Source organism: Octodon degus, unplaced genomic scaffold, assembly GCF_000260255.1.
Source record: "Octodon degus isolate 3935 unplaced genomic scaffold, OctDeg1.0 scaffold00181, whole genome shotgun sequence".
Lineage (NCBI taxonomy): Eukaryota > Metazoa > Chordata > Mammalia > Rodentia > Octodontidae > Octodon > Octodon degus.
Window position 1 is genome coordinate 3,278,880 of NW_004524757.1, and position 20,158 is coordinate 3,299,037.

Below are 20,158 nucleotides of genomic sequence, written 5' to 3' on the forward strand. Positions count from 1 at the left end.
CAGAGACAGGGAGAGAGAGGGGAGAGGGGGAGAGAGAGACAGAGAGAGAGAGAGAGAGAGAGAGAGAGAGAGAGAGAGAGAGAGAGAGAGAGAGAGAGACATTGATTAAAAAAAAATTAAAGCTCCGAAGGACTGGCACATGGAAGTCCAAGTAAATTTGTCTTTACTGTTGGGGATCACAGAACACAGTCACCTGGTAGAGTCTATTGATCCAGTCGTTCACTGGGTCAAAGAGCTTTCAAAATGGAAAGAACTCCCCTCAAATAAAGCTGAGAACCTGCCAAGGTATGCAGCTTAAGAACTCTGCTCATCTAGTGAATGGATAGGCTCTGCTACATGTGGCAGCATTTAGTGCCTATTTCTAAGCTCTGGAGCTTGCTCCTGTCACCTCTACAACAGTGACACCTCAGCAATGCCACTGGCTCTTTTGTTCGTCTCCCCTCTAGGCTCCTCATGGACGCAACCATACTTGGTAGCTTTTGCTGTGTTTCTTCCTCCCTAAGCCAGAGCACAGAAGGTGCCCCCGATACAGGGAGTAACCAGTGTCAAGAAAAAATTTCAAAGTAGCAAGAGTGGGACTTTGTAAGGCCATGATTCAGCAAGGTGGTTCACATGTAAACCAAAGGCACTTACACAGCTTCAGCGTATTTTATACCTGGTTCTATCAACGGGGAAGCAGAGTCAAATGGGTCGAGGTAAGGGAAAAGCATTTTGCCTGCTTCCGGGAACGAAGTCGTCCTTCCAGGAACATAGAACATCAGGGGTACGCGAGTAGTGACATCAAAATTGCTGTATTTGGCCCATTCTCCGTGTTCGCCTAGGGCCCACCCTGGGTCATGAAAAACACAGAATGACAGTAAGTGTGTAAGAACACCAAGCATACTGCCGAAAACATTTCCTGGGATCAACATCAGAAGTCAAACCTGAGCACTTCAGAAAATTCTTCTAAAATTACCATGAAAAGGATGATTTATTAAGCACTAGACATCTATCCTCAAGAAGGAAACGTTTGAAAACCAAAAAAATATATAACGTTCCCAAATTTAAATAGCATTCTTCTTTCACAGATATATAGCCACAGCGTGCTTTGTGAAACCAGTGTGCCTTAAGCAGCCCCGTCTCCCCTGTCAAGACATGCTTCTCCTGCTCACTTATTTTAGTTTCAACATTTTCTTGAGTAGAGATGGAACTAAGGACCACACATATGCTAAGCATTGACTCTACCCTTTAGCTATGCCACCAAAGATACACTCATCGGCTGGGCACCTCAAAAACTGTCATCACTGCCCTGTCCTGAGCTTCTATCTGGACTCATGTCTTCCAAGCCTAGATTTTCACTTGAGCTTCATCTTTCATTTTACCGTAACAACATGCACAGTGGGACTCCGGTGAAAGACAAATTTACCCTTCGCATTTTTTAAGTCATACTGTATGTAAAGGAAAACAAAAGAGTTTTGACACAAATCATTAACTGTGATCAAAAAACAACTCTTTTTGCTGATTTAAAAAATCCCTTATAAAAGACTAAATAGGGACCAGGGAAATGGCTCAGTAGAATAAGTGCTTCCCTGGCAAGCGCAAGGGCTTGAGTTCAAACCCCAGTCCTGAAAAAAATAAGACTAAATAATCAAAGTTATTCTCAGTCTTTTAAAGGTTGAGAATCCCTTCTGCTACAAAATCAGTACATGTCAGAGACTGTACACAGACTATACACTGTTAGAAAAATAGCCAAAAAATCAAAGCGCACGTGGAGGGCTCCGCCTCCTGACATACGTCAGTGCTGTCCTCATCACAGCTGCCTCTGCTGACATTGCACAGGATGGTGCCCAGTCCAGCAAGAGACCTCACTGGCTCAGTCTCACATGACACAGGCCGCTAGCCGACCCTCGCCTTCCAGGGGCCCTGTCCAGAACAGGCCAGGAACCTTGTCTGAGTTCACAGTGCCCTCTGGTGACCAAGGGAAAAGGAGCCTCTCATCAGTTGATAAGGACAACAGACATGGTGTCCCTGAGAGGTGCTCCAGCCCTCCAGAGTGCCTCCTTCTGTCTCTTTCCCCTACTTCCTCCCTCCCTGTGGAGCATAGCCCTGGGGAGTCCAGGAGTCATTTGAGGGAGCTCTGGAACTCAGAGAGAGGCAGTTTCCACAGTCGGTGGGCCTGGTGAGGCAGCCCCACACCCCCAAGTCTCCCTCTCTGAGACAACAAGGCAGAGCTCACTGATGAGGGCTACTGACATGGGGGTTCTGGGCTGGCTTCTAAGCCGCCAGCTTGGAGGTCATGCTATCCCTTCTGGCAGGGACCTCAGAGGTGGCAGGCAGACAAGTCGGCCTGGGGGACTAAGAAGAAAGTGACCCTGGCAGTGTGACACCAGGAGCCAGCCCCGGAAGTCTGACTGGGATGCACCCAGGGGCAAGGAAGGTGCCTCAGCCATGTGCTTGGTGCCTCCCCAAATATGGACATGCAGAGCTTTCAGGCCTGGGCAGGGAACAGAGCCCACACTCAGTGCCCAGACGTGGGCACCTGACTGTAGGACTGTTCTCTTCAGTCCCATCAGTCCCATGTGGGGCTTCCCTCTGGGCTGCTGTGGCCCAGAGCAAATCCACAAGGGGGAAGAGCACAGGCCCAGGAGGGCCCCAGGTCCATCTGTAGGCTCAGAAGAGCCAGAAGCTGTGGACCTAGACAGGAAGCTCAGGTTTCTGGCTCCTCGCCCAGAGGCCTGGGATGAGGTAAAGGAGGTACACGTTGGCCCAGGAATTAGAGTGAGCGAGGGGTATGCTGAGCCATGGAAGAGAGGTGGTAAAGTCCTACTCTATGTGACACCTGTGGCCACCTGAGTGGATGCCTTTCCATTGCCAAATTTTATGAGCTTACTGGTGGTCTTCATGGACCACATCCCAAGGGAACTCTCATATAGGCCACTGCACTCAGCTATAGTTGCCTCAGCAAAAAAAGGAGGCCAGTGGATGGTAAATCATTAGGAATCTGTGAAAACATAAGGCACATCCTCCTGTATCACAGGAGTCTGAGCACATTTAGAGTGCTATGGCAGTAGACTAGCACCTCCATGTGTAATGCATTTTGAAGGGAACTAACTTTTAATGGAGGACTTTGTAAGAGAATAGTTGTATCTCTGAGAAGTGACAGAGAGAACTGCCTATGATATTGTTAATTGCTAAAAAGAAAACCAGGGACACAGAGCTTAAGAAACCCTGTCTTATGATATGCTACTTGTTACTCACACATACTGTACACCATGTGTCCCAGGATACACGTATCACAAGCAATGGCTGGCAGCCAAAATCTCAGTGCGTCAGCACTAGTTAACCCTGGACAAATGCATTACAAACTCTGTATCCTTTCTTCTGCCCACAATGAGCACATGTTATGATTTATTATTCTCTTATTTCATATTTGGTGATACAAAAGAGTTAGTGTCCTTTTTCTAGGTATGCAAATAGCACTGTGGATATGCTTAAAGAGGCAGCTGCTTTGAGAGACAGGGACCAGAAAACAGAAGCCTGTTAGATTTGTTTCAGGACACCTGAGGAGTTCAGGGATCGGGAACAGATAAGGTGAGCAAGACTGAAGCTTGTGCAGAGCTGAAGAACCAACTATTCTCCACTCTAGGGCATGCTGAACAGTGAACAAATAAAAGAGACTTTAAAACTACAGGTCCATGTTTGCAAGAAGCAGGCAACAGACTTAGAAGAATTGAGAAGCCTGGTCTCTTGGCAGAGAGGACAGTGGGGATAGGAACAGGACGGGTGCAGCCAGGTCTGAGGGTGTTGCCAGGCTTGGCCAGGATTGTGCTAGATCCTCCCAAGAAAAACTAAGTCTTTCAGCCCTCTACATTACAAGCAGGGGGAGATGCATAAAAGATTTCCCCTAGGAGAGGGTTCCTGCCGAGTTCACCAATAGTAAAAGTAGTCATCCCTATAACGTTAGCACCCCAGGAGGCTGAGTCAGGAGGATCACAAATTGGAGCCAGGCCTAGTTAACTTAGTGACTCAGGGATATCCTGTCTTAAAAAAAAAAAAAAAAAAAAAAACAAAAAAAAAAAAAAAAAAAAAAAACTTCAAAGGGCCCTGGCTTCTAGCTCCTGCACTATAAAAAGAGAAAAAAAACAGTTTGCTACATGATCTCCGGCACACCTTTCTCTGCCACTACTACCTAAAATAGAGGTGCCAGGACTGATAATCTATCTGATCATAAAAGCACCCCAAGATCCCAGACGCTGTTGATTCAAGACAACACACCTGTGTATAGTGCAGCTTTTTAAAAATCACTTTTCCCAGGAGACCTTTTGAGTGACTCACCAAGCATTTCGAAGCACTTACCATGATCAGAAGTAAATGCAATGATCGTGCTGTTGGTCAGCTGAAGATCATCTAGTGCACTCAGAAGGTGGCCGACCTGTGTATCCACGTAGGACACAGAGGCAAAGTAGCTCTGGCGGATTTTCCGCTGTAAATGAAAACCAAACCACTAATGAGAGCATGGTTTTAACTGTGTGCATAATCCCTGCCTGAGCGTTTCTCCCAATCCCACCCCATCCACTGATGCCTTAAGGACTTTCTCAGTGACAATGTAACCGCCTTCGCCTGCCATCTGCATGCCTTCATCCCCTCACTTGCCAAGTCACAGGGTAATCTGCATGTCCAAAGTAGATTCCTCTCTAAGCAAATCTGCTTAGGAGCAGATCATGACAGATGGCTGTCACTCACTGCTCCTTTCTGTCTCCTCTCCAAATTTTGGTAGAACCCAGAAGATGAGCAGGTATATGGACACTGATCCTTCAGCTCTGCTAAGCACAGGTTCCAAGGCTGTAATGAGGGGTGCACCAAAAAGAGGATTTAGCTTTCTTCATTTTCTAAGGCTGCTAATGGACTGGGTAGCCTAAGACACCAGAAACGGATTATTTTCTTGCTGTGCAGGCTGGAAGCTGAAATCAGGGCACTGGGTGGGCACCTTGGTCTGAAAAGCGCAGGGGAGGATCTTGCCTCTTCCTTCCTTTTGGTGGAGGCTACAACACTTGGTGTTCCTTGGCTTACAGCTGGGCTATTCTACCTCCATCTTCACAAAGAGCCCTTTATGTCTCTCACTTCTTTTTCTTTTTTTTTCTGGCCGGCTCAGCCTGTCCTGAGGGTGGGGCTGGTAGAGCATGTGGTGCCACAGATCCAACCCCCTGCACTTGCCTAAGCTTACCTAGGCAGGTGCTTTATTTTATTTTTTTTAACATTGAGTTTTAGTATTTTATTTATTTATTTTTCCATAATTTTACTGAGAAATGAATAGCAATGAGACAGTTTCAAATCAAATTGGTAGGACAGTTCCAATAATTAACACACTGCATACTGCCTTCCAGTGGTTGTTTGTTGTACAAGATGCAGACATGATATCCTATTTACAAACACTATTTGAACAAATCCCTCTATTCCTTAAGAGAATGTAGCTATATATCTATCCTAACCATTTTAAATACACAGATACAAAATGGACATTCATCTATATCCCCTTTTTTTGTTTAGTTCCATCATTTAAATATTATAGGTGTGTGAACTCAGCAAAATAGTCCAAAATAGTCCACTAGCCCATAATAGTATTGGGGCTTCCGTTGACAAGCTATCTCGCTGGCCCTCTCACTTCTTCTAAGGACATCGTTCATTATTGCACCAGCAGCTTATCCTACCTTTACAACCTCATCTTAAGACTGCAATGACCCTCCTTCTAAATCAGGTCCCTCTCCTGGTGCACTGGGATCAATAAACCACTGGCATGGTGCACAATTTAACTAGCAACAGTGGTCTAGGTAGTCCTTTCTACCCCAGCGAGAGATGGCAACTGCTTCACGACTGTGGCTGCCAGGTGTGGCTCATTTCTAAGAAAGCTTCAGTACAGGAGAAAAGCAATGGGCAAACAGAGTAGCCATGGTCCCTGAACCCAAGAGGGGCTCTGGAGACAGCCAGAGCAGACAGCAAAGTAAAGGAGCCATCAGTAGCTCCTGGACTGACTCACTCCGGGTGCAAAAGTAACGAAGCTCTTGACTTAGCAGCTTTGCACCAGTTTCTGCCGCCTGTGTGGTGCCGGCCTTATCCGCTGGATCTGCCAGCTTCCTGCTATCACTGGCAGGATAAGGACAGTCACAAGATCACCCTATTCTCCATTTGCAGTGAAGAGAAAAGATACATGTCTAACCTTGTAGAAGGGTTATGCTGAACACAGCCTACTTAGCCCTTGCTGGTAAATGAAGTCTTTAGTCTGTAACTAGTCTGTAACTAGGAGAATTTCAGTCCTCCTGGGAACCGAAGGATCCAAAATCAGGTCCCTTTCCTGGTGCACTGGGATCAATAAACCATCAGGATGGCCATGTCCTATAGAAGCACACCCTCTCTTTCCTGTGCTGATCCCTGGAGCCAAGGTAATAACTAAGCAGGCACAGTCCTCAGCCCTAATCAGCCACCTTCAGCCCAGGGCAGAGCTCTGCAGCACAGAACCCGTCTGGCAAACATGAGGTTGCGACTCCAATTTCCCATACCACAAAAGAAAGGCACTTTCCCAGTGAGGAAACAATCGAAAAGATGAGAATATGTATAAGGATTACTGGTGGGGCCCAGAGATGACACAGGAGAGTGATGAAGGAAGGCTTCATGAAGGAGTTCGCCCTGTGGAAGAGGTACTTGCCACTAGATATATGGGGACACAGCGCACGTCCCCAGGTGTACTGTCCTATAGCAGGGGCTGTGGGGTGTGCAGAACATTTGGAGTCAGGACACAGCAAGGAGTGTTTGGGGCTGGAGAAATCTTGGGAGGGCAGCAGGAGTGAGGGATCCTGAAAAGGTAGGTTAGAGCCAGGGGAAAGGGACTGATGGGTTCCTCTAGGGAGGAGTGGTACCAGGATGCAGGCAAGGGGGCTCACTGAGGCCTCTCAATGCAAGGAAGGGGTACAATCTGGGCTAAAAGTTGTAAGTGCCCTGTGGCAACAGGCACAGCTCAGATTCCAGGGGCTTTAGGCAAAATGCCACTCCATCCCTAAGAAGTACTCAGCACACATGATCAATTAAAAGCAAAGCCCACTACAGGGGACTGGAAGTGTGCTAAAGGCTCCAGAAGCTAGTGTGGAATTGAGAGAAATTTGGGGACATGAAGCAGGTGTGGATGGAGAGGGTGGGGAAGGGAGCAGGGCAGAGGGAAGGGTGAGAAATCCAAGGGGGAGTCTAGGTCTCACATTCAGCTGGTGGCACGATTCACCGGCATATGGTGGGGAGAAGGACACAGGAGGAGGATGGAGGAACAAAGGTCGGGCAGGGCACTGGCTTGGCCACATAGACTCTAAAAAGCCAGGGGTGCCACAGTTATCCACCTGGGAATGGACACACATACTGTGTCTGAGCATTAGGAGCCAGGCCAGGGCTGGAGGGCCAGTTCTGGGAGTCAGTCACCAGCAGGGCTCTGGCTGGCCCAGCAGTGCAGAAGGGGCACGAAGCAAACAGCGAGGGGTCTTGGACTGATTAATGAGGGGACACAGAAGGAGCCTGCCATGGAGACTGGAACAGTGGGGGCCCTGAGCCAAGCAGCCCAGACAGCAGGGGGTGATTGATAGAGCTGGTGAACAGGCCGAAAGCAGCAGAGCCAGGGAAGCTCCATGCCCACAAGGAAGCAAGGGTTTTATATTGCTAACAAAATAGGTCCCCACATAGGTAGGAGAAGTCTTAGCTGGGGGGGGGGGGAGACAGAGGACTGAGCGGAGAAGAATGAAGAACAAGTAGACAAGCAGGTCACAGGCACAGCCAGAGTAGAGCACTCTTGACTCTCAGTTATGGTCAAACTTGCCTGGACTCCACTGGCTCCAGAGCCACCTAGGAGATTCAAAGGCTGTTTCTGGGTGTGTATGCATGGGTCATGGGCTCACGACCTTGTGAACTGGATCTGGTCTCTGGCCCTGTCCTGGCTTTGGGGCCCTCTCCAACTCTCCACTCCTAGCCACCAGGAGAAAAGCGGCTCTCCTCTCTCAGGCCCTCAGACCCAGCCCACTACGGACTGAATGCCCTGAACCCATGAGTGGAAATGAGCCTCTCCACCTGTAAATTGTCAAGTGTTGGGTACTGTGTCCCAGCAACAGCAAGGTGACCAATATAGTCTCCTGTGGAGGGCAGCTGAGCAAGGAAGGGAAGGAGGAAAGCAGGCAAGGGCAAGAACGTGGCACTTCTGAACACAGAAGAAACTTGAGAAGATATTCAGGCTCCAGGAAAAGCAGGAAGGAAGGGAGACCTCATTGGATAGGACAAGTGTGTAGTCACGCAGAGAGGTCACTGGGCAGCTGAGGCCTCTGCACCTCACCGCTACACGGATTCTGTCCACCTCACCCCTGCCTCTTCACAAAATGGGTGCATGACTGTGAAGCTGAAAGTGGGCCCAGCATAAATGGGCAAGTGTGCTGAGAGGCTGCTAAGAGGAGGAAGCAGCCTGTCACAGGGAAGGAGCAAACCGCAGAGGCCACCTACACAGAGGAGGGGAGCAGTAGTCTACACTGTAGCAGTCCCAGGAGGTGTGCAGGCAACAAGGACATGAAAGGAGAGGGAATCATGATGAGGGTATGGAATGAGAAGGAGCAGGCTGTGGAGGTACCAAACTCCAGAGTGTGTCGCAGAAGTCCCTGGCTCATGGGGGCTGAGCAAGAGGGCTGGGGCTGAAGAGAACACAAAACTGCTTGGCCCAAGAAAGGGCTTGGCCACAGACACTGAGACCCGCAAGAGGATGGGGAGGAGGCCTGGGTCCAGAGGGAATGTGGAGCGGGGTACCACACCCATGCACCTCAGGGAGCTCTCGGGCATGTGTGCAACAGAGTGCGTGAGAGCACAGGCCCTGCGAACCTGGAGGGGCGCTCCCCATGCAGCTGCCACTGCCCCAGATGCTGCTGCGTGCTCCATTAGTCCCCACTGAGAACCCTCAAAGCTACATGAAACACTTACTTGTTCTATTTCCATTTTATAGGTAAAGAAACAGAGGCTTGAAGAGGTTTAGTGATTTGATAGACCCAGTATGGGCTAGAAGGTGAATTTAAACCCAGACTGCTCAGAAATGACACAATCAACCATGGGCTCAGTGGACACACGCCGCTGGGGGTGAACCAGCTCCCTGGCACGAACTGGGTATAATGCAGCCAGCAGCACACTTCTCTGCCTTTCATTTCCTCCCCCAATAGCAGAAAGACAGCAGCCTCGCTCAGTTCCCATGGAGACCAAAGGAGTTGGCACACATGAATGCTCAGCACCATTCCTGGCACCCAGTCCACTGCAGAGGGTCACTTTCAACGACTGTCACTAATAAGGCTTCCAGGCACAATCTCAGAGCTAGGATTTGAACCACCTGGTAATCAAAATGCAGCTATGCAAAATTCAGAAGCAGAGAGACACAGCCGTTGCTCTCCAATTCTCACCACTTACCATATGAAACCCAGGCGTCAAACAGATTTCAGGAACGCACTCGGCTCATGCCCCATACTGTGCGACCTCAGGGCCCAAACAGATGTGGACAGCGATGGCCCTAGCCTTTCAAGGTCAGTGAAGACTCAGGACATAGGAAAACCTGTACTATAACATCATGTAACTCAATTATGTCCCAAATTTTCTGATCAAAGAGATTAAGGGACCACAGAGAAAAGTGATCAGTGATATAGAGTGTGCCTAAGAAGAGTCACATGGAGAGAAAACATTCTCTCAGGCTTTTGCAGAGAGCACATTGGCCAAGCAAGGGCCGTGACTCATCCACATGGCTGACACTGACACAGGTTCTACATCTGAGATACAGGATCTCAGAATAAATCTTGAGGGGATTTCACTGACCTTTTTAGACCCAAAAGCTACAACTCTTGTTGCATGAGTCTTGCTTTACCTTGGTCTTAACCATCTAGCAGAAAAGTATAAAAACGAAGTATAAGAAGTAAAGCCATGCTGTTATGTTGAGCTGTAGGGGACTCAGGTCAACAATTTCTGACATTGCCAGTGAAACAGAAGACCCAATACTATTATGGACTACTGGACTCTTTTAGAATATTTTGCTGAGTTAACACACCTATAATACTCAAATGACGGAACTAAACAAAAAAGGGGATACAGATGAATGTCCATTTTGTATCTGTGTATTCAAAGTGGTTAGGATAGATATATAGTTACATTCTCTTAATGAATAGAAGGATTTGTTCTAATGGTGTTTGTAAGTAGGATATCAAGTCTGCATCTTGTGCAGCAATTAACCACTAGGAAGAATGTATGCAGTGTGTTGATTATTGAAACTGTCCTACCAATTTTATTTGAAACTGTCTCATTGCTATGTTTCTCAATAAAATTATGGGGGAAAATAAAATAAAAAAGAAAAAAAAAGATGTGGACAGCGAGAGATCATCTATAGTAGTCGGTTTGGTTTTGTTTTAACCTCTGTTCTCTAGCAGTGCTTCTCACAACCCGGAGTGTTTTTTGAGGTACAACCGAGTTCCTGGGCTCCAGCTTGTAACCCAGTAAGTCCGGGATGGCTAGAACTCTGCACTTCTCCGAAGTCGGCTGAGGGAGGCTGACGAAGTCTGTCCAGGAAGCACACTTTGCTGACCCTGCCCTCTTCCCTCCATGATAACCTACCTGTCGGCATTCACGCACCAAGAAAAGGCAGGGTTGTGTGTGAAGGATCCCAGAAAGAATCCCGGTGAGCATTTTTTTTAAATTTTATTTATGTATGTGTGTGTGTGTGTGTCCAGCTCAGCCCACCAGGGGGTGGGGCTGGCTGGCATGTGGTGCTGGGGGATTGAACCGTGGTCCCTGTGCTTTGCTAAGCTTGTTCTAAGTAGATGCTTTAGACCACTGAGCCATCTCACCAGCCCCCCAGTGAGCATTTTTTTCACTTACACAAAACCCTAGAGACCACATCTTGGCAAGGAGACACGTGATATCACAGCTGACCACCCTGGCCATAACGGCATTCCAGCTCCCTCTATGCCAAGGCCCAGCTCAGCTGCATGAGTGCCAGTTGCTAGTGTCAGGCCTTCTCATGAGAGGAAATAGCAAGTGCCAGCCAACTGAACATTCCAGGCTGCTGGGGAGCCATCCACACCCTAATAAGTGAGGAGCTGTCACCTGGATTAAACAGCATCTCCCAAGGGTTAGCACCATTCCCCTAGGCTGCTTCCCACCCCTGCGCCTGTCCACAGCAAGTCCCCGAATCTCTGGCTGCTCCCCTCTCTGGCAGCTGAGATGCAGTCAGGACACTCTCAATGCTCCCAGCACTGCCTCTGTCCTAAGCCTACAGAAGGCCCCACCCAGCACTTCACACAATGCCTTGCACAAGTTAACTTCGCAGTAAGTCATGAATGAACAAGTGGCTTCGCTGATCCTATCACACACTCAGTACAAATTGCACCTGAAAGTCCACAGGAATAGGGCCGTAGGGTACACTGATGTTTAATGCCTGGACATCTTCCCGTTGCCTTATGTCCATCCAGGGGTTGTAGGCCACAGCTGGGAGGCCATCAGGAACCTTAGGATCAGGAGCCAGAGTGATGTTCTCTAAGGGATACAACTTCTGAAATTCCTGAAGGAAAGACACAAAAAGCCACAAGGTTGTTACTCGTCTGGCAGAGGCACAAGCTATGGTTCTGTGAGTGTTTATAGTGACTATTCTTGAAACCTGTAGTGAAATTTCCATGGTGGCTCACTAATGCTCCCTCAGTACTCAACTACCACCTCAAGTCAGGCCAAAGATCACCCTCAATGCAGTGCAACCAGGCAACTCTTGCTTTCTACAACCAAGCAGTGGCAGTCCTCTTCCCTCAGTCAGATCCCCTCCTGCTCCTATCCCCAGCTCACACCCAACTCAGACAGATATGGTGGGCTTGCCAAACCATGCCTAGATTTAGTAATTCACCGGGAGCACTCACAGGACTGAGCCTATGGTTACACTCAGGGAGATGAGTAATTCTAGCAAAAGGATGCCAAACAATCCAACAAAGGGAAAAGGCCCATTGAGAAAACTCTGAAGGAAACCAGTAGCAAGTTTCCAGAGTACTGTCTCAGGTAAGCCACACAGGGTGCACTTCAGTATTTCAGCGATGAGTAACAATGCTACCGAACAGGGAAGTTTTCAAAGCCTCAGCACCCAGATTTGATTTGGTGCCAGTCACATAGGTACTCTCTGCCTGGAATATACTACAATTCCAGTATTTCAGAAGGAAAAACCAGGGTTCAGTGTATGGCATCATGTTTGCCTAAACAGGTTAGACACGGTGAGTCACTGTTGTTCCCAGAGATGCCAGCCAAGGGATAGCCTTGTAAGCAGGTCTTTCAAAGGGGTGTAGCCAGGCAGCCTTTGTGAATGCTCTTCTGCAAAGGCACAGAAGAGTGAGTCTCACATGCTTGTAGCAAGCTGGCTTGACAGCTCCTGCCAGGAAGGCAAGGTCCCCTAAGCCAGTCAAAGCAAGATATTTGTAACATCAAAGAGCACACCCTCTGGTGTCTATTCCTATGACAAGTGAGATGCATTTGTTTTCAATACAAAAGGGTGAGCTTCTTAGGCTCAGGGAAAATTGGGAAAAAACTGAAAAACAAATTATAAAAAGGAAAAGACGAGATGCTCTAAATGATACAAAAGCAAGCATACAGTGTCCTATGCTTAGTCTGATCTGACAAGCTCAGTGAAGGGCAGTTGTCACGTTCCCTGGCATTGTTTCCCAAGCATTATTCCTTGTTACAGGCTGCTCCTCGTTACAGCTCTGACTCACTTCTCTAGGGTGATTTCACTGTGCAAGGCAACCTTTGTGCAATGATTTGCAGGGCAAGGGAACAACCTTCCACTGGAGAAAAGGAAAATATCAGTTTTCACATGAGATTCTCACACATCTTGAGACTACTTCTGGGCCTTGCCTTCTGATTCCACCTTCACCAGGTATGCTAGTGCCGATCAGGATCGTGCACTGTGGGGTCTGGGAAAGGCAGGATATGGCCACCTTCACTCCACAAATGGTTCACTCAACAAATAAAACAGCTGTAATGGCTACGTGAGATCAACTCTCAACTGGCTCTTTACCTTGGGGTATCTGAAGGGGATATGTGGTTTATGATACCCAACAGCCAGAAAGAAAGGACTGGCTGAGCTTTTCATCTTTTCCAGCAAATGTATGGCTTGCTCGGTGCTCTGTTTGTCAGGCAAGGTGCCCTCGGGCACATCCTCCACATCCACAGGGCAAATCAAGTTGGCATGGAGTTCTCCGTCTTGCCCCCTACATGTCTTTCAAAACAAAACATATAACATCAACATTTTAATACAAGAAGCAGAAGTCAGGAAGGTTAAATACACAGATTCGATATTGTTACCAGTTCCTTAGGTATTAGTCATTCAGAATGGACAGACATTTCAGAAGTAGAGCTAAATCAGAAACATACTTCTGCTATTCCAGGAAGGAGCCAGAAATACACATCACTGAGTTTCTTGCTACTAAACCTGTCTCCAGGTCTAACTAACTAAATACCACCAAAGGAACCACTTATTGCAAAAAGAAAATCTCATCTTCAACACAACAATGAAAAGATAAGCCAACTAAAAGTGGGCAAAAACTTAGACATTTGTCTTAAAAGGTATTTAAACGGCCAGTAGTATATGGAAACATACCTAACATCACTATTCATTAGGGAAATACAAATAAGAACCAGAACGAGACTGTCTAAAAGGTGCCAATAATTTTTAAAAATGAAAGTAACAACTGTAGGCAAAGATGGAGAGAAACCAGAACCTTCATACACTGCTCGTGAAAAATGAAAATGGTGCAGCCACTTTGCAAAACACTCTGGAAATTCCTCAAACAGTAAAACATTGTTATACAGCCCAGAGATTCTACCTATTAGTCTACAAAAATACCTATACATGACAGCCATGTTATTCCTCACAGCCAAAAAGTAGAAACAACCCTAATATTCAAAGAGTGGTAAGTGGAAAAGCAAAACATAATAGGATGGATTATTATGCATCTCCAAAAAGTTGATATATGCCACTATGTCACTGAATCTCAAAAATTATGCCAAGTGAAAAAACTGGATATAAAAAGTCACATATTATAGCATTCTATGTATATGAAATTGCCAGAACAAGCAAATTCACACAGACAGAAAGTCAATCAGTTGCTGTCACAGGCTGGAGAGTAAGAGGAAATAGGGACTGAGTAATAGGTAGAGCTTCTTAAGATGGTGAAAATGGTCTAAAATTGATTCGGGTAATGTTTGCATAACTTTACAAGGATACTAAAAACCATGCTTTAAAAGGGAGATTTATATGGAATATGAATTACATCTCAAAAAATTGTAAAAAGAAGAAACCTTAAATGTCAAAGTCACACTAAGAGGGGCCAGGGAGATGGCTCAGTAGATTAAGCACTTGCCTGGCAAGCACTAGGGCCAAAGTTCAATCCCCAGTTCTGCAAAATAAATAAATAAATAAATAAATAAATAAATAAATAAATACAAAACAAACTATATATATATATATATATATATATATATATATATATTGATGGGAGCAAAATCCTTGATTTGTCAGGGGCTGGGGAGATAGCTCAGTTAAATAAGTGCTTGGCTGGCAAGTGCAAGGGCCTGAGTTCAATCCCCAGTTCTGCAAAAAAAAAAAAAGTCAGACTAAGGCAAAGTCAGACAAATTCAGACGAAGTCAGACTAAGTGACAGGGTCCCTACTGCGTACATGAGGTGACAATGCATGGAATCTCCTGGTCCCCCCACATGCCATTCAGAGAATGACTTCCTCTTGCATTTCCTAAAGCAGCCATACTGGACCTAAGGCCAAAGTCAGCAAGGACAGTGACTTGCACATCACAGAGTTCAGGGCCATGTCAGGTGCTCTGAGAAAAATGTCCTTCCCAGCCCTGCCTTGCCCACCTGAGGCAGGACAGCCCACTCCCTGTCATCACATGACATGCAGCGCTACATAGCCTTTGGATGCAGTATACCACCAGCTTGGGAACGATAGATAGGGAGAGAGGCTGCAGGGCCTGGTATGTATAAATTGGACTGCTAAAAGTAGCAATATGCCCTCATGGAACTGAGGAGCTGAGAGGAGGGTCTTCCGGTCTCATTCTCTTCCTACTCAAGCCACAAAGTGCAGACAGCCCTCAGCTTTCAGTGTATTGTGAAATGGACAGTTATCAAGAATTTAGAACACCTACAACCCCACTGCCCAATTCTCACCCTTCTCTAAATGATATCTCTAAAAAAGCTCAGAGGAGGATGCCATTTTTCAGTCCTCCAGCTGGTTTTGTCAGTTTCTTAAACTAGGCTTTAGTTTTATTTATATCCTGGGGGTTCCACCAAAGATTTAAGTTCCTTTATAGGTTCTTTTATTTCCCCATGATGCTCTTAGAGTTTAAAATTCCTATTAGAGTTCTGAGGAGCTGAACAATACACATTAGGCCCCTCTCATTTGGGGTTGAGGTTCCTGAAGCTCTGTCTCTGTCTCTCTTCCACCTCCCATGTCTCAGAACCTCAACAACCCTCACTCAGAGGATCATCCAGAGTGAGCATTCAGGAACCATCATGTGAGTCCAACACACTAGATAAAGCCTAAGGTTCTCCAAGAAAGAGTCACCGCCAGCTGCTACAAGGAAGCTACTGTTCCCATGGGCCCTGATGTTAGAGATGCCCACACTTGTTGCTGCCAACACAGCCATATAAGTGAAACCCAAAAACCTCACAGCATAATCAGCTTGAAAGAACATGTGCACAACAGATTATTTGCTAGACAAGAAGAAATCACTTTGTCCTCAGGCCAGTGCCCCTTTCCCAGTCTTACCTTAGTGTTTTCATACTTCTCCGAGGAGGGATGATAAGGTGGAAAAGACCAGCTATATGGAGAATCATCACTATGATTGGAAGATATACCTTGGGACAGGGTGGGGAGAGAGAAAAGTTGTTAATAAAACAAGAAAAGTCCTTGAATATCCCATCCCTCTAAATTAAAACTTTGAAAATAACTAGGCAAGTGGTACCTCCCCTCTTTGCACCTCAGTTCTCTCACCTATAAAGTGAAGAGCTTAGGCAAGATGTTACATCCCCACTAATGCCACCCCTCTTGGTATCCATAAGAGTGAACATCTAACTTTCTGAGCCCTACATCTGGGATACTTGTGCTAGTCTGTGAAGAAGGGGCCCAAAAGGGCAAGCTCAGCCGACCTGTGGTGTCAGTGTAGCTCCTTAGAGACCACAGTGGAGCCACTCCTCCACTCTACAAAAGAGGGGGAAGAGGCATTGGCACCACGAGGCAGATGAGGAAAAGGTGGTTTAGAGGTCTGTGTTTCCCCAGTGCTGGCCATCAGATGAGCAAGCCAATGCTGAAACTCATACCTTCATACCCCAAAGTCAAGTGCTTAATGGTGAAACTCAAGTCTAAGCTTATCAGATTAGTTTACCCCGGAAGACAAAATAACCAAGGAAGGCTTGTCACTTGTCCAAAGGACCACTGTGCCCTGGCAGGGAGCCTGCACATAGAGGTGATGTGGGTCAAGGAAGCACTGGGAAGGAAAGGGCCTTCAGAGTTGGCAAGGTCTGCCAGGGGTCGGAAGGGAAGTGCTGCCAACAGGGCTTGGCTGAGAGCAGGACAGAAAGCATGCAGGCCCAGACAAAGAGAGAAAGGGCATCCTCAGTGCAGTGGCACTCTGGGGGCTAGAGATGGGGTCCTGGGTGCAGGGCCTACACAGCAAGCAGGAGAAGAAGTGTACACAGGCAGCCAATAGACCTGGGGCCAAGGCCTGATGCTGTGCCTTAGCACCTGTGCACACATGGTAAGCTACTTGACTTACACAAAGGAAACATGATGGCAAAAACCCACCGCTCTCACAACTGAGGGACTCCATGAGACCTGCAGAGTAAATGTCACATACCTGGCACTCATGGGTGGCCACAGTCATGAGCAGGACCCACCCCAACAGGAAAACATCCTGAGAACCCACTCACTTGAAAAATATGTTCTCCCAAGGATTGCTGGTAAAGTTTTCTTCTCCAGTCTGAAAACCATGTTCACAGCCTGGTCTCAAATAGCTCATCACAAGATCCAGCCCAGCCCAGCTCAGGTCCAGTGAGTGTGTGGGAGAGCTTCCAGCTTCCCTGTGCCCACAGGAGCTCTCCAGACCAAAACTCAGGCATGCCGTGTGAGACCCTCTGCCGCGCCCTCTGGACCCCTCCAACCCTCCAGAGCCCCTGCCCCCAAGCCCACTGAGTGAGAACTTCTGCGACGCTCTTGAGACCCCCAGATCCAGCCCAAGCCCAGACCTGGCTAGTGTGTGGAAGAGCTTCTGCACTTCCCTGTTGCACCTGGGCCAGAGGCACAACAGAAGGGCACCACAGGTTCACTGTTGTACACTGTGAATTCATAGTGTCTGAGGAGGCACAACAGGGTCACTTCCAAGGGCTGCAGTAGGAAGGAGCTGAACACAACAGCTAGAGCCAGGCCAGGCATAACTGGATAAACTCAAACTTAACAGATCTGCACCCGAATTTCAGTAGGTGCTAAGGTTATAACTGCACCAAAGCTCTACACCAAAGGTCAGAGGTCAGTGCTATACGAAATAACAAAGACAAGGAGCAAAATGCAATCTCAGGCCTCCAGCCCATCCACAGCAAGTGCAGAGGACACTAGCTCAGCTGAAATGAATGAATTAACAGTGTCAGAAGTAAAGAAACAACAGCAGAAAGATATAGAGGAACTGAGAGCAGAATTAATTTGTGAAATAAAAAAATAAATCTCTGAATTCATAGTGTCTGAAGTAAAGAATCGAATACAGAAACATATGGAGGAAACCCAATCTGAAAAAAACTCTGCAGTAAAAGAATAATTGCCTCTAAAGAAGAAATTGATTAAAAAATAGAGATTAGAAAAATGACGGATTCCTTGAATGAGCAATACAGGAAACAAATAGATCACATGAAGCAGAGTCAAAGAGATATAGAGGAAATTAAAATCTCAATCACAAGCTTGCAAAACCGTTTAAGTGAATGTGAAGACAGAGTTTCAGATCTTGAAGATGCTGGTGCAGCTAGTGAAAAGGTAAGAAAAGATCTCTTAAAAACAACAAGAACACAGGAAAGAATAATCCATCACCTGCAAGATGATGCAAAGATGAACAATGTGAGACTAATAGGCATCAATGAGAAAGAAGGAGTCAATACAAATGACATTAAAAAAAATATGGGCAGAGGTAATAGCAGAAAAATTCCCAAATATGAGGAAACAATCTAACATCCAGGTAACTGAAGCATACAGAATGCCCAATAACTGCAACCCAATAAAAAACACACTGAGAGGGGCCGGGGACATTGCTCAATGGAATAAGTGCTTCCTTGGCAAGCGCAAGGTCCTGAGTTCAATCCCTGGTTCCGCAAAAAAAAAAAAAAAAAAAGAAAAAAACACCGAGACATATAACAGTCAACATCCCAGAAATCCAGCATAAGAATAATATACTGAAAGCTGCTAGAGAAAAGAAGCAGATCACATTCAAAGGAAAACCCATCAGAATTACGGCCGACTTCTCTTCATAAACCATGAAGGCAAGAAGAGCATGGAGCAAAGTACTACAAGTCCTCTATGAAAACAAATTCCAGCCCAGACTACTATACCCTGCAAAACTCTCTTTCAAGTTTGATGGAGAAGTGAAATATTTCCATGACAAAGAACAACTAAAGAATTTCATGATGACAGAGCCAACCCTATACAGGCTACTGAAAGATGTTCTAGAGAGGGACCAAAATGATCAGAGCTCCATGAACAAGAACAGAAGGAACCCAATAAATAGGGCAAACAAACACAGGAGAAAACAGAGTAAACAACAGCAGGTAAATAACATGTCAATCATAAGTCAACACATCTCAATTAAATAGCTTATCACTGCATAGGAGGCTAAGCACCACCTCTCAGGCCTTGTTTGGGTTCCTTTTTGGACTCCAGTCTCCTGCCTCTGCTATGCTTTCTTCTCACCCAAAATGGTCACCTGCTGCCAGCTGCCTTCAGGAAAGGAGTGTTATGACAGGAGTACCAAACAGCAGGAAGTGTGGCTGGTGTTCAGCTTCTGACTGCAGGATATGCTTCCAAATTGATTCACATTCAAAACTGGGCTTGACTGAACCTGGCTGAAAGCTACCTCAAGGAGGCCTGGCTAGCTGGGCTCTGGAAGGAGAGGCTGCCAATATAGATCACTTGCAAAAAGCAAGCTGCTGAACATGCTCAAGGCGTCCCCCTTGATGTCTCACCCTGACCTCCCTGTGGAGAAAGAAGCTGATTAGAATGCTGACCAGGGAGGGAGGGCCAACACAGCTGACTTTAGCTACCCAGACAGGGAATCCAAGGCGCCAAGACAGAACAAACATTTGCCCCAATTCTGCCCCACAGCTCACTGGCACTGTTCAGACTAGGCTTGCATTCCAGGTGCCTGCTGCAAATTTCCCCTATGCGGTTCTCTCTGCTTTGAGAGACGTTCATGTCAGTGCAAATGGAAACAACTGGGACCTAAGGACAGCATGGTTTAGACTGCTATGGTATCATTCTAAATGCCTTTAGATAGGAAAATATTTATAAAAACTCAGCCATCATTATATATGTACATATGGTGGTCTGCTGGCACACTCCAGCCCCTCATACTCACTTGCACTCCTCTGACATGCTTCATCAGAAAACAAAGCTACACAGCCTTAATGGCCACATCGTTGAAAGGGGTTCTTACTCCTGACCCCCAGCATTACAGACAGGGACCCTGCTGGGCAAAGGGTCAGCTCCAGAGCTGAGATTACAAGCAAAAGGCCTAGGATGAGGTAAAGGAGGCACAGAGTGGCCTAGGAATTAGAGTGAGGGAGGGGTGCTGAGAGACACAGGAGACTTGTGTTAGAGTCACATCCATGTGCATAGGCATGTGACCTCCCCAGCAAACACACTGACACCCCCTTCCCCTCCTCTGGTGGACATTTCTCACTAAGAGTGGGCAGACCCACCCCATCAAGCAACAAATCTCGTCACACGTCAAGGGTCCTCAGATGTCCTCAGCCCTCACCCCCAACATTTAGGACAGGGACTCTGCAGGGCACAGGGTCAGCCCCAGAGCTAGAATCCCACCAGTGCTACTCCCACCTCTTAC

The 20,158-nt window shown here is 46.8% G+C and overlaps 1 protein-coding gene across 1 annotated transcript in view; it reads right to left on the minus strand.

The window, feature by feature from the left end:
- The window catches only part of Ids (iduronate 2-sulfatase), a 28,394-nt gene that overhangs the window by 5,977 nt on the left and 2,259 nt on the right, over positions 1–20,158 (minus strand). Inside the window, exons 4-8 of the mRNA XM_004643655.3 lie at positions 15,832–15,920; positions 13,067–13,267; positions 11,405–11,575; positions 4,336–4,462; positions 656–829 (exon numbers count right to left, since the gene is read on the minus strand). Coding sequence (XP_004643712.1) covers positions 656–829; positions 4,336–4,462; positions 11,405–11,575; positions 13,067–13,267; positions 15,832–15,920 — 762 coding nt within the window. The remainder of the gene's footprint in view (positions 1–655; positions 830–4,335; positions 4,463–11,404; positions 11,576–13,066; positions 13,268–15,831; positions 15,921–20,158) is intronic.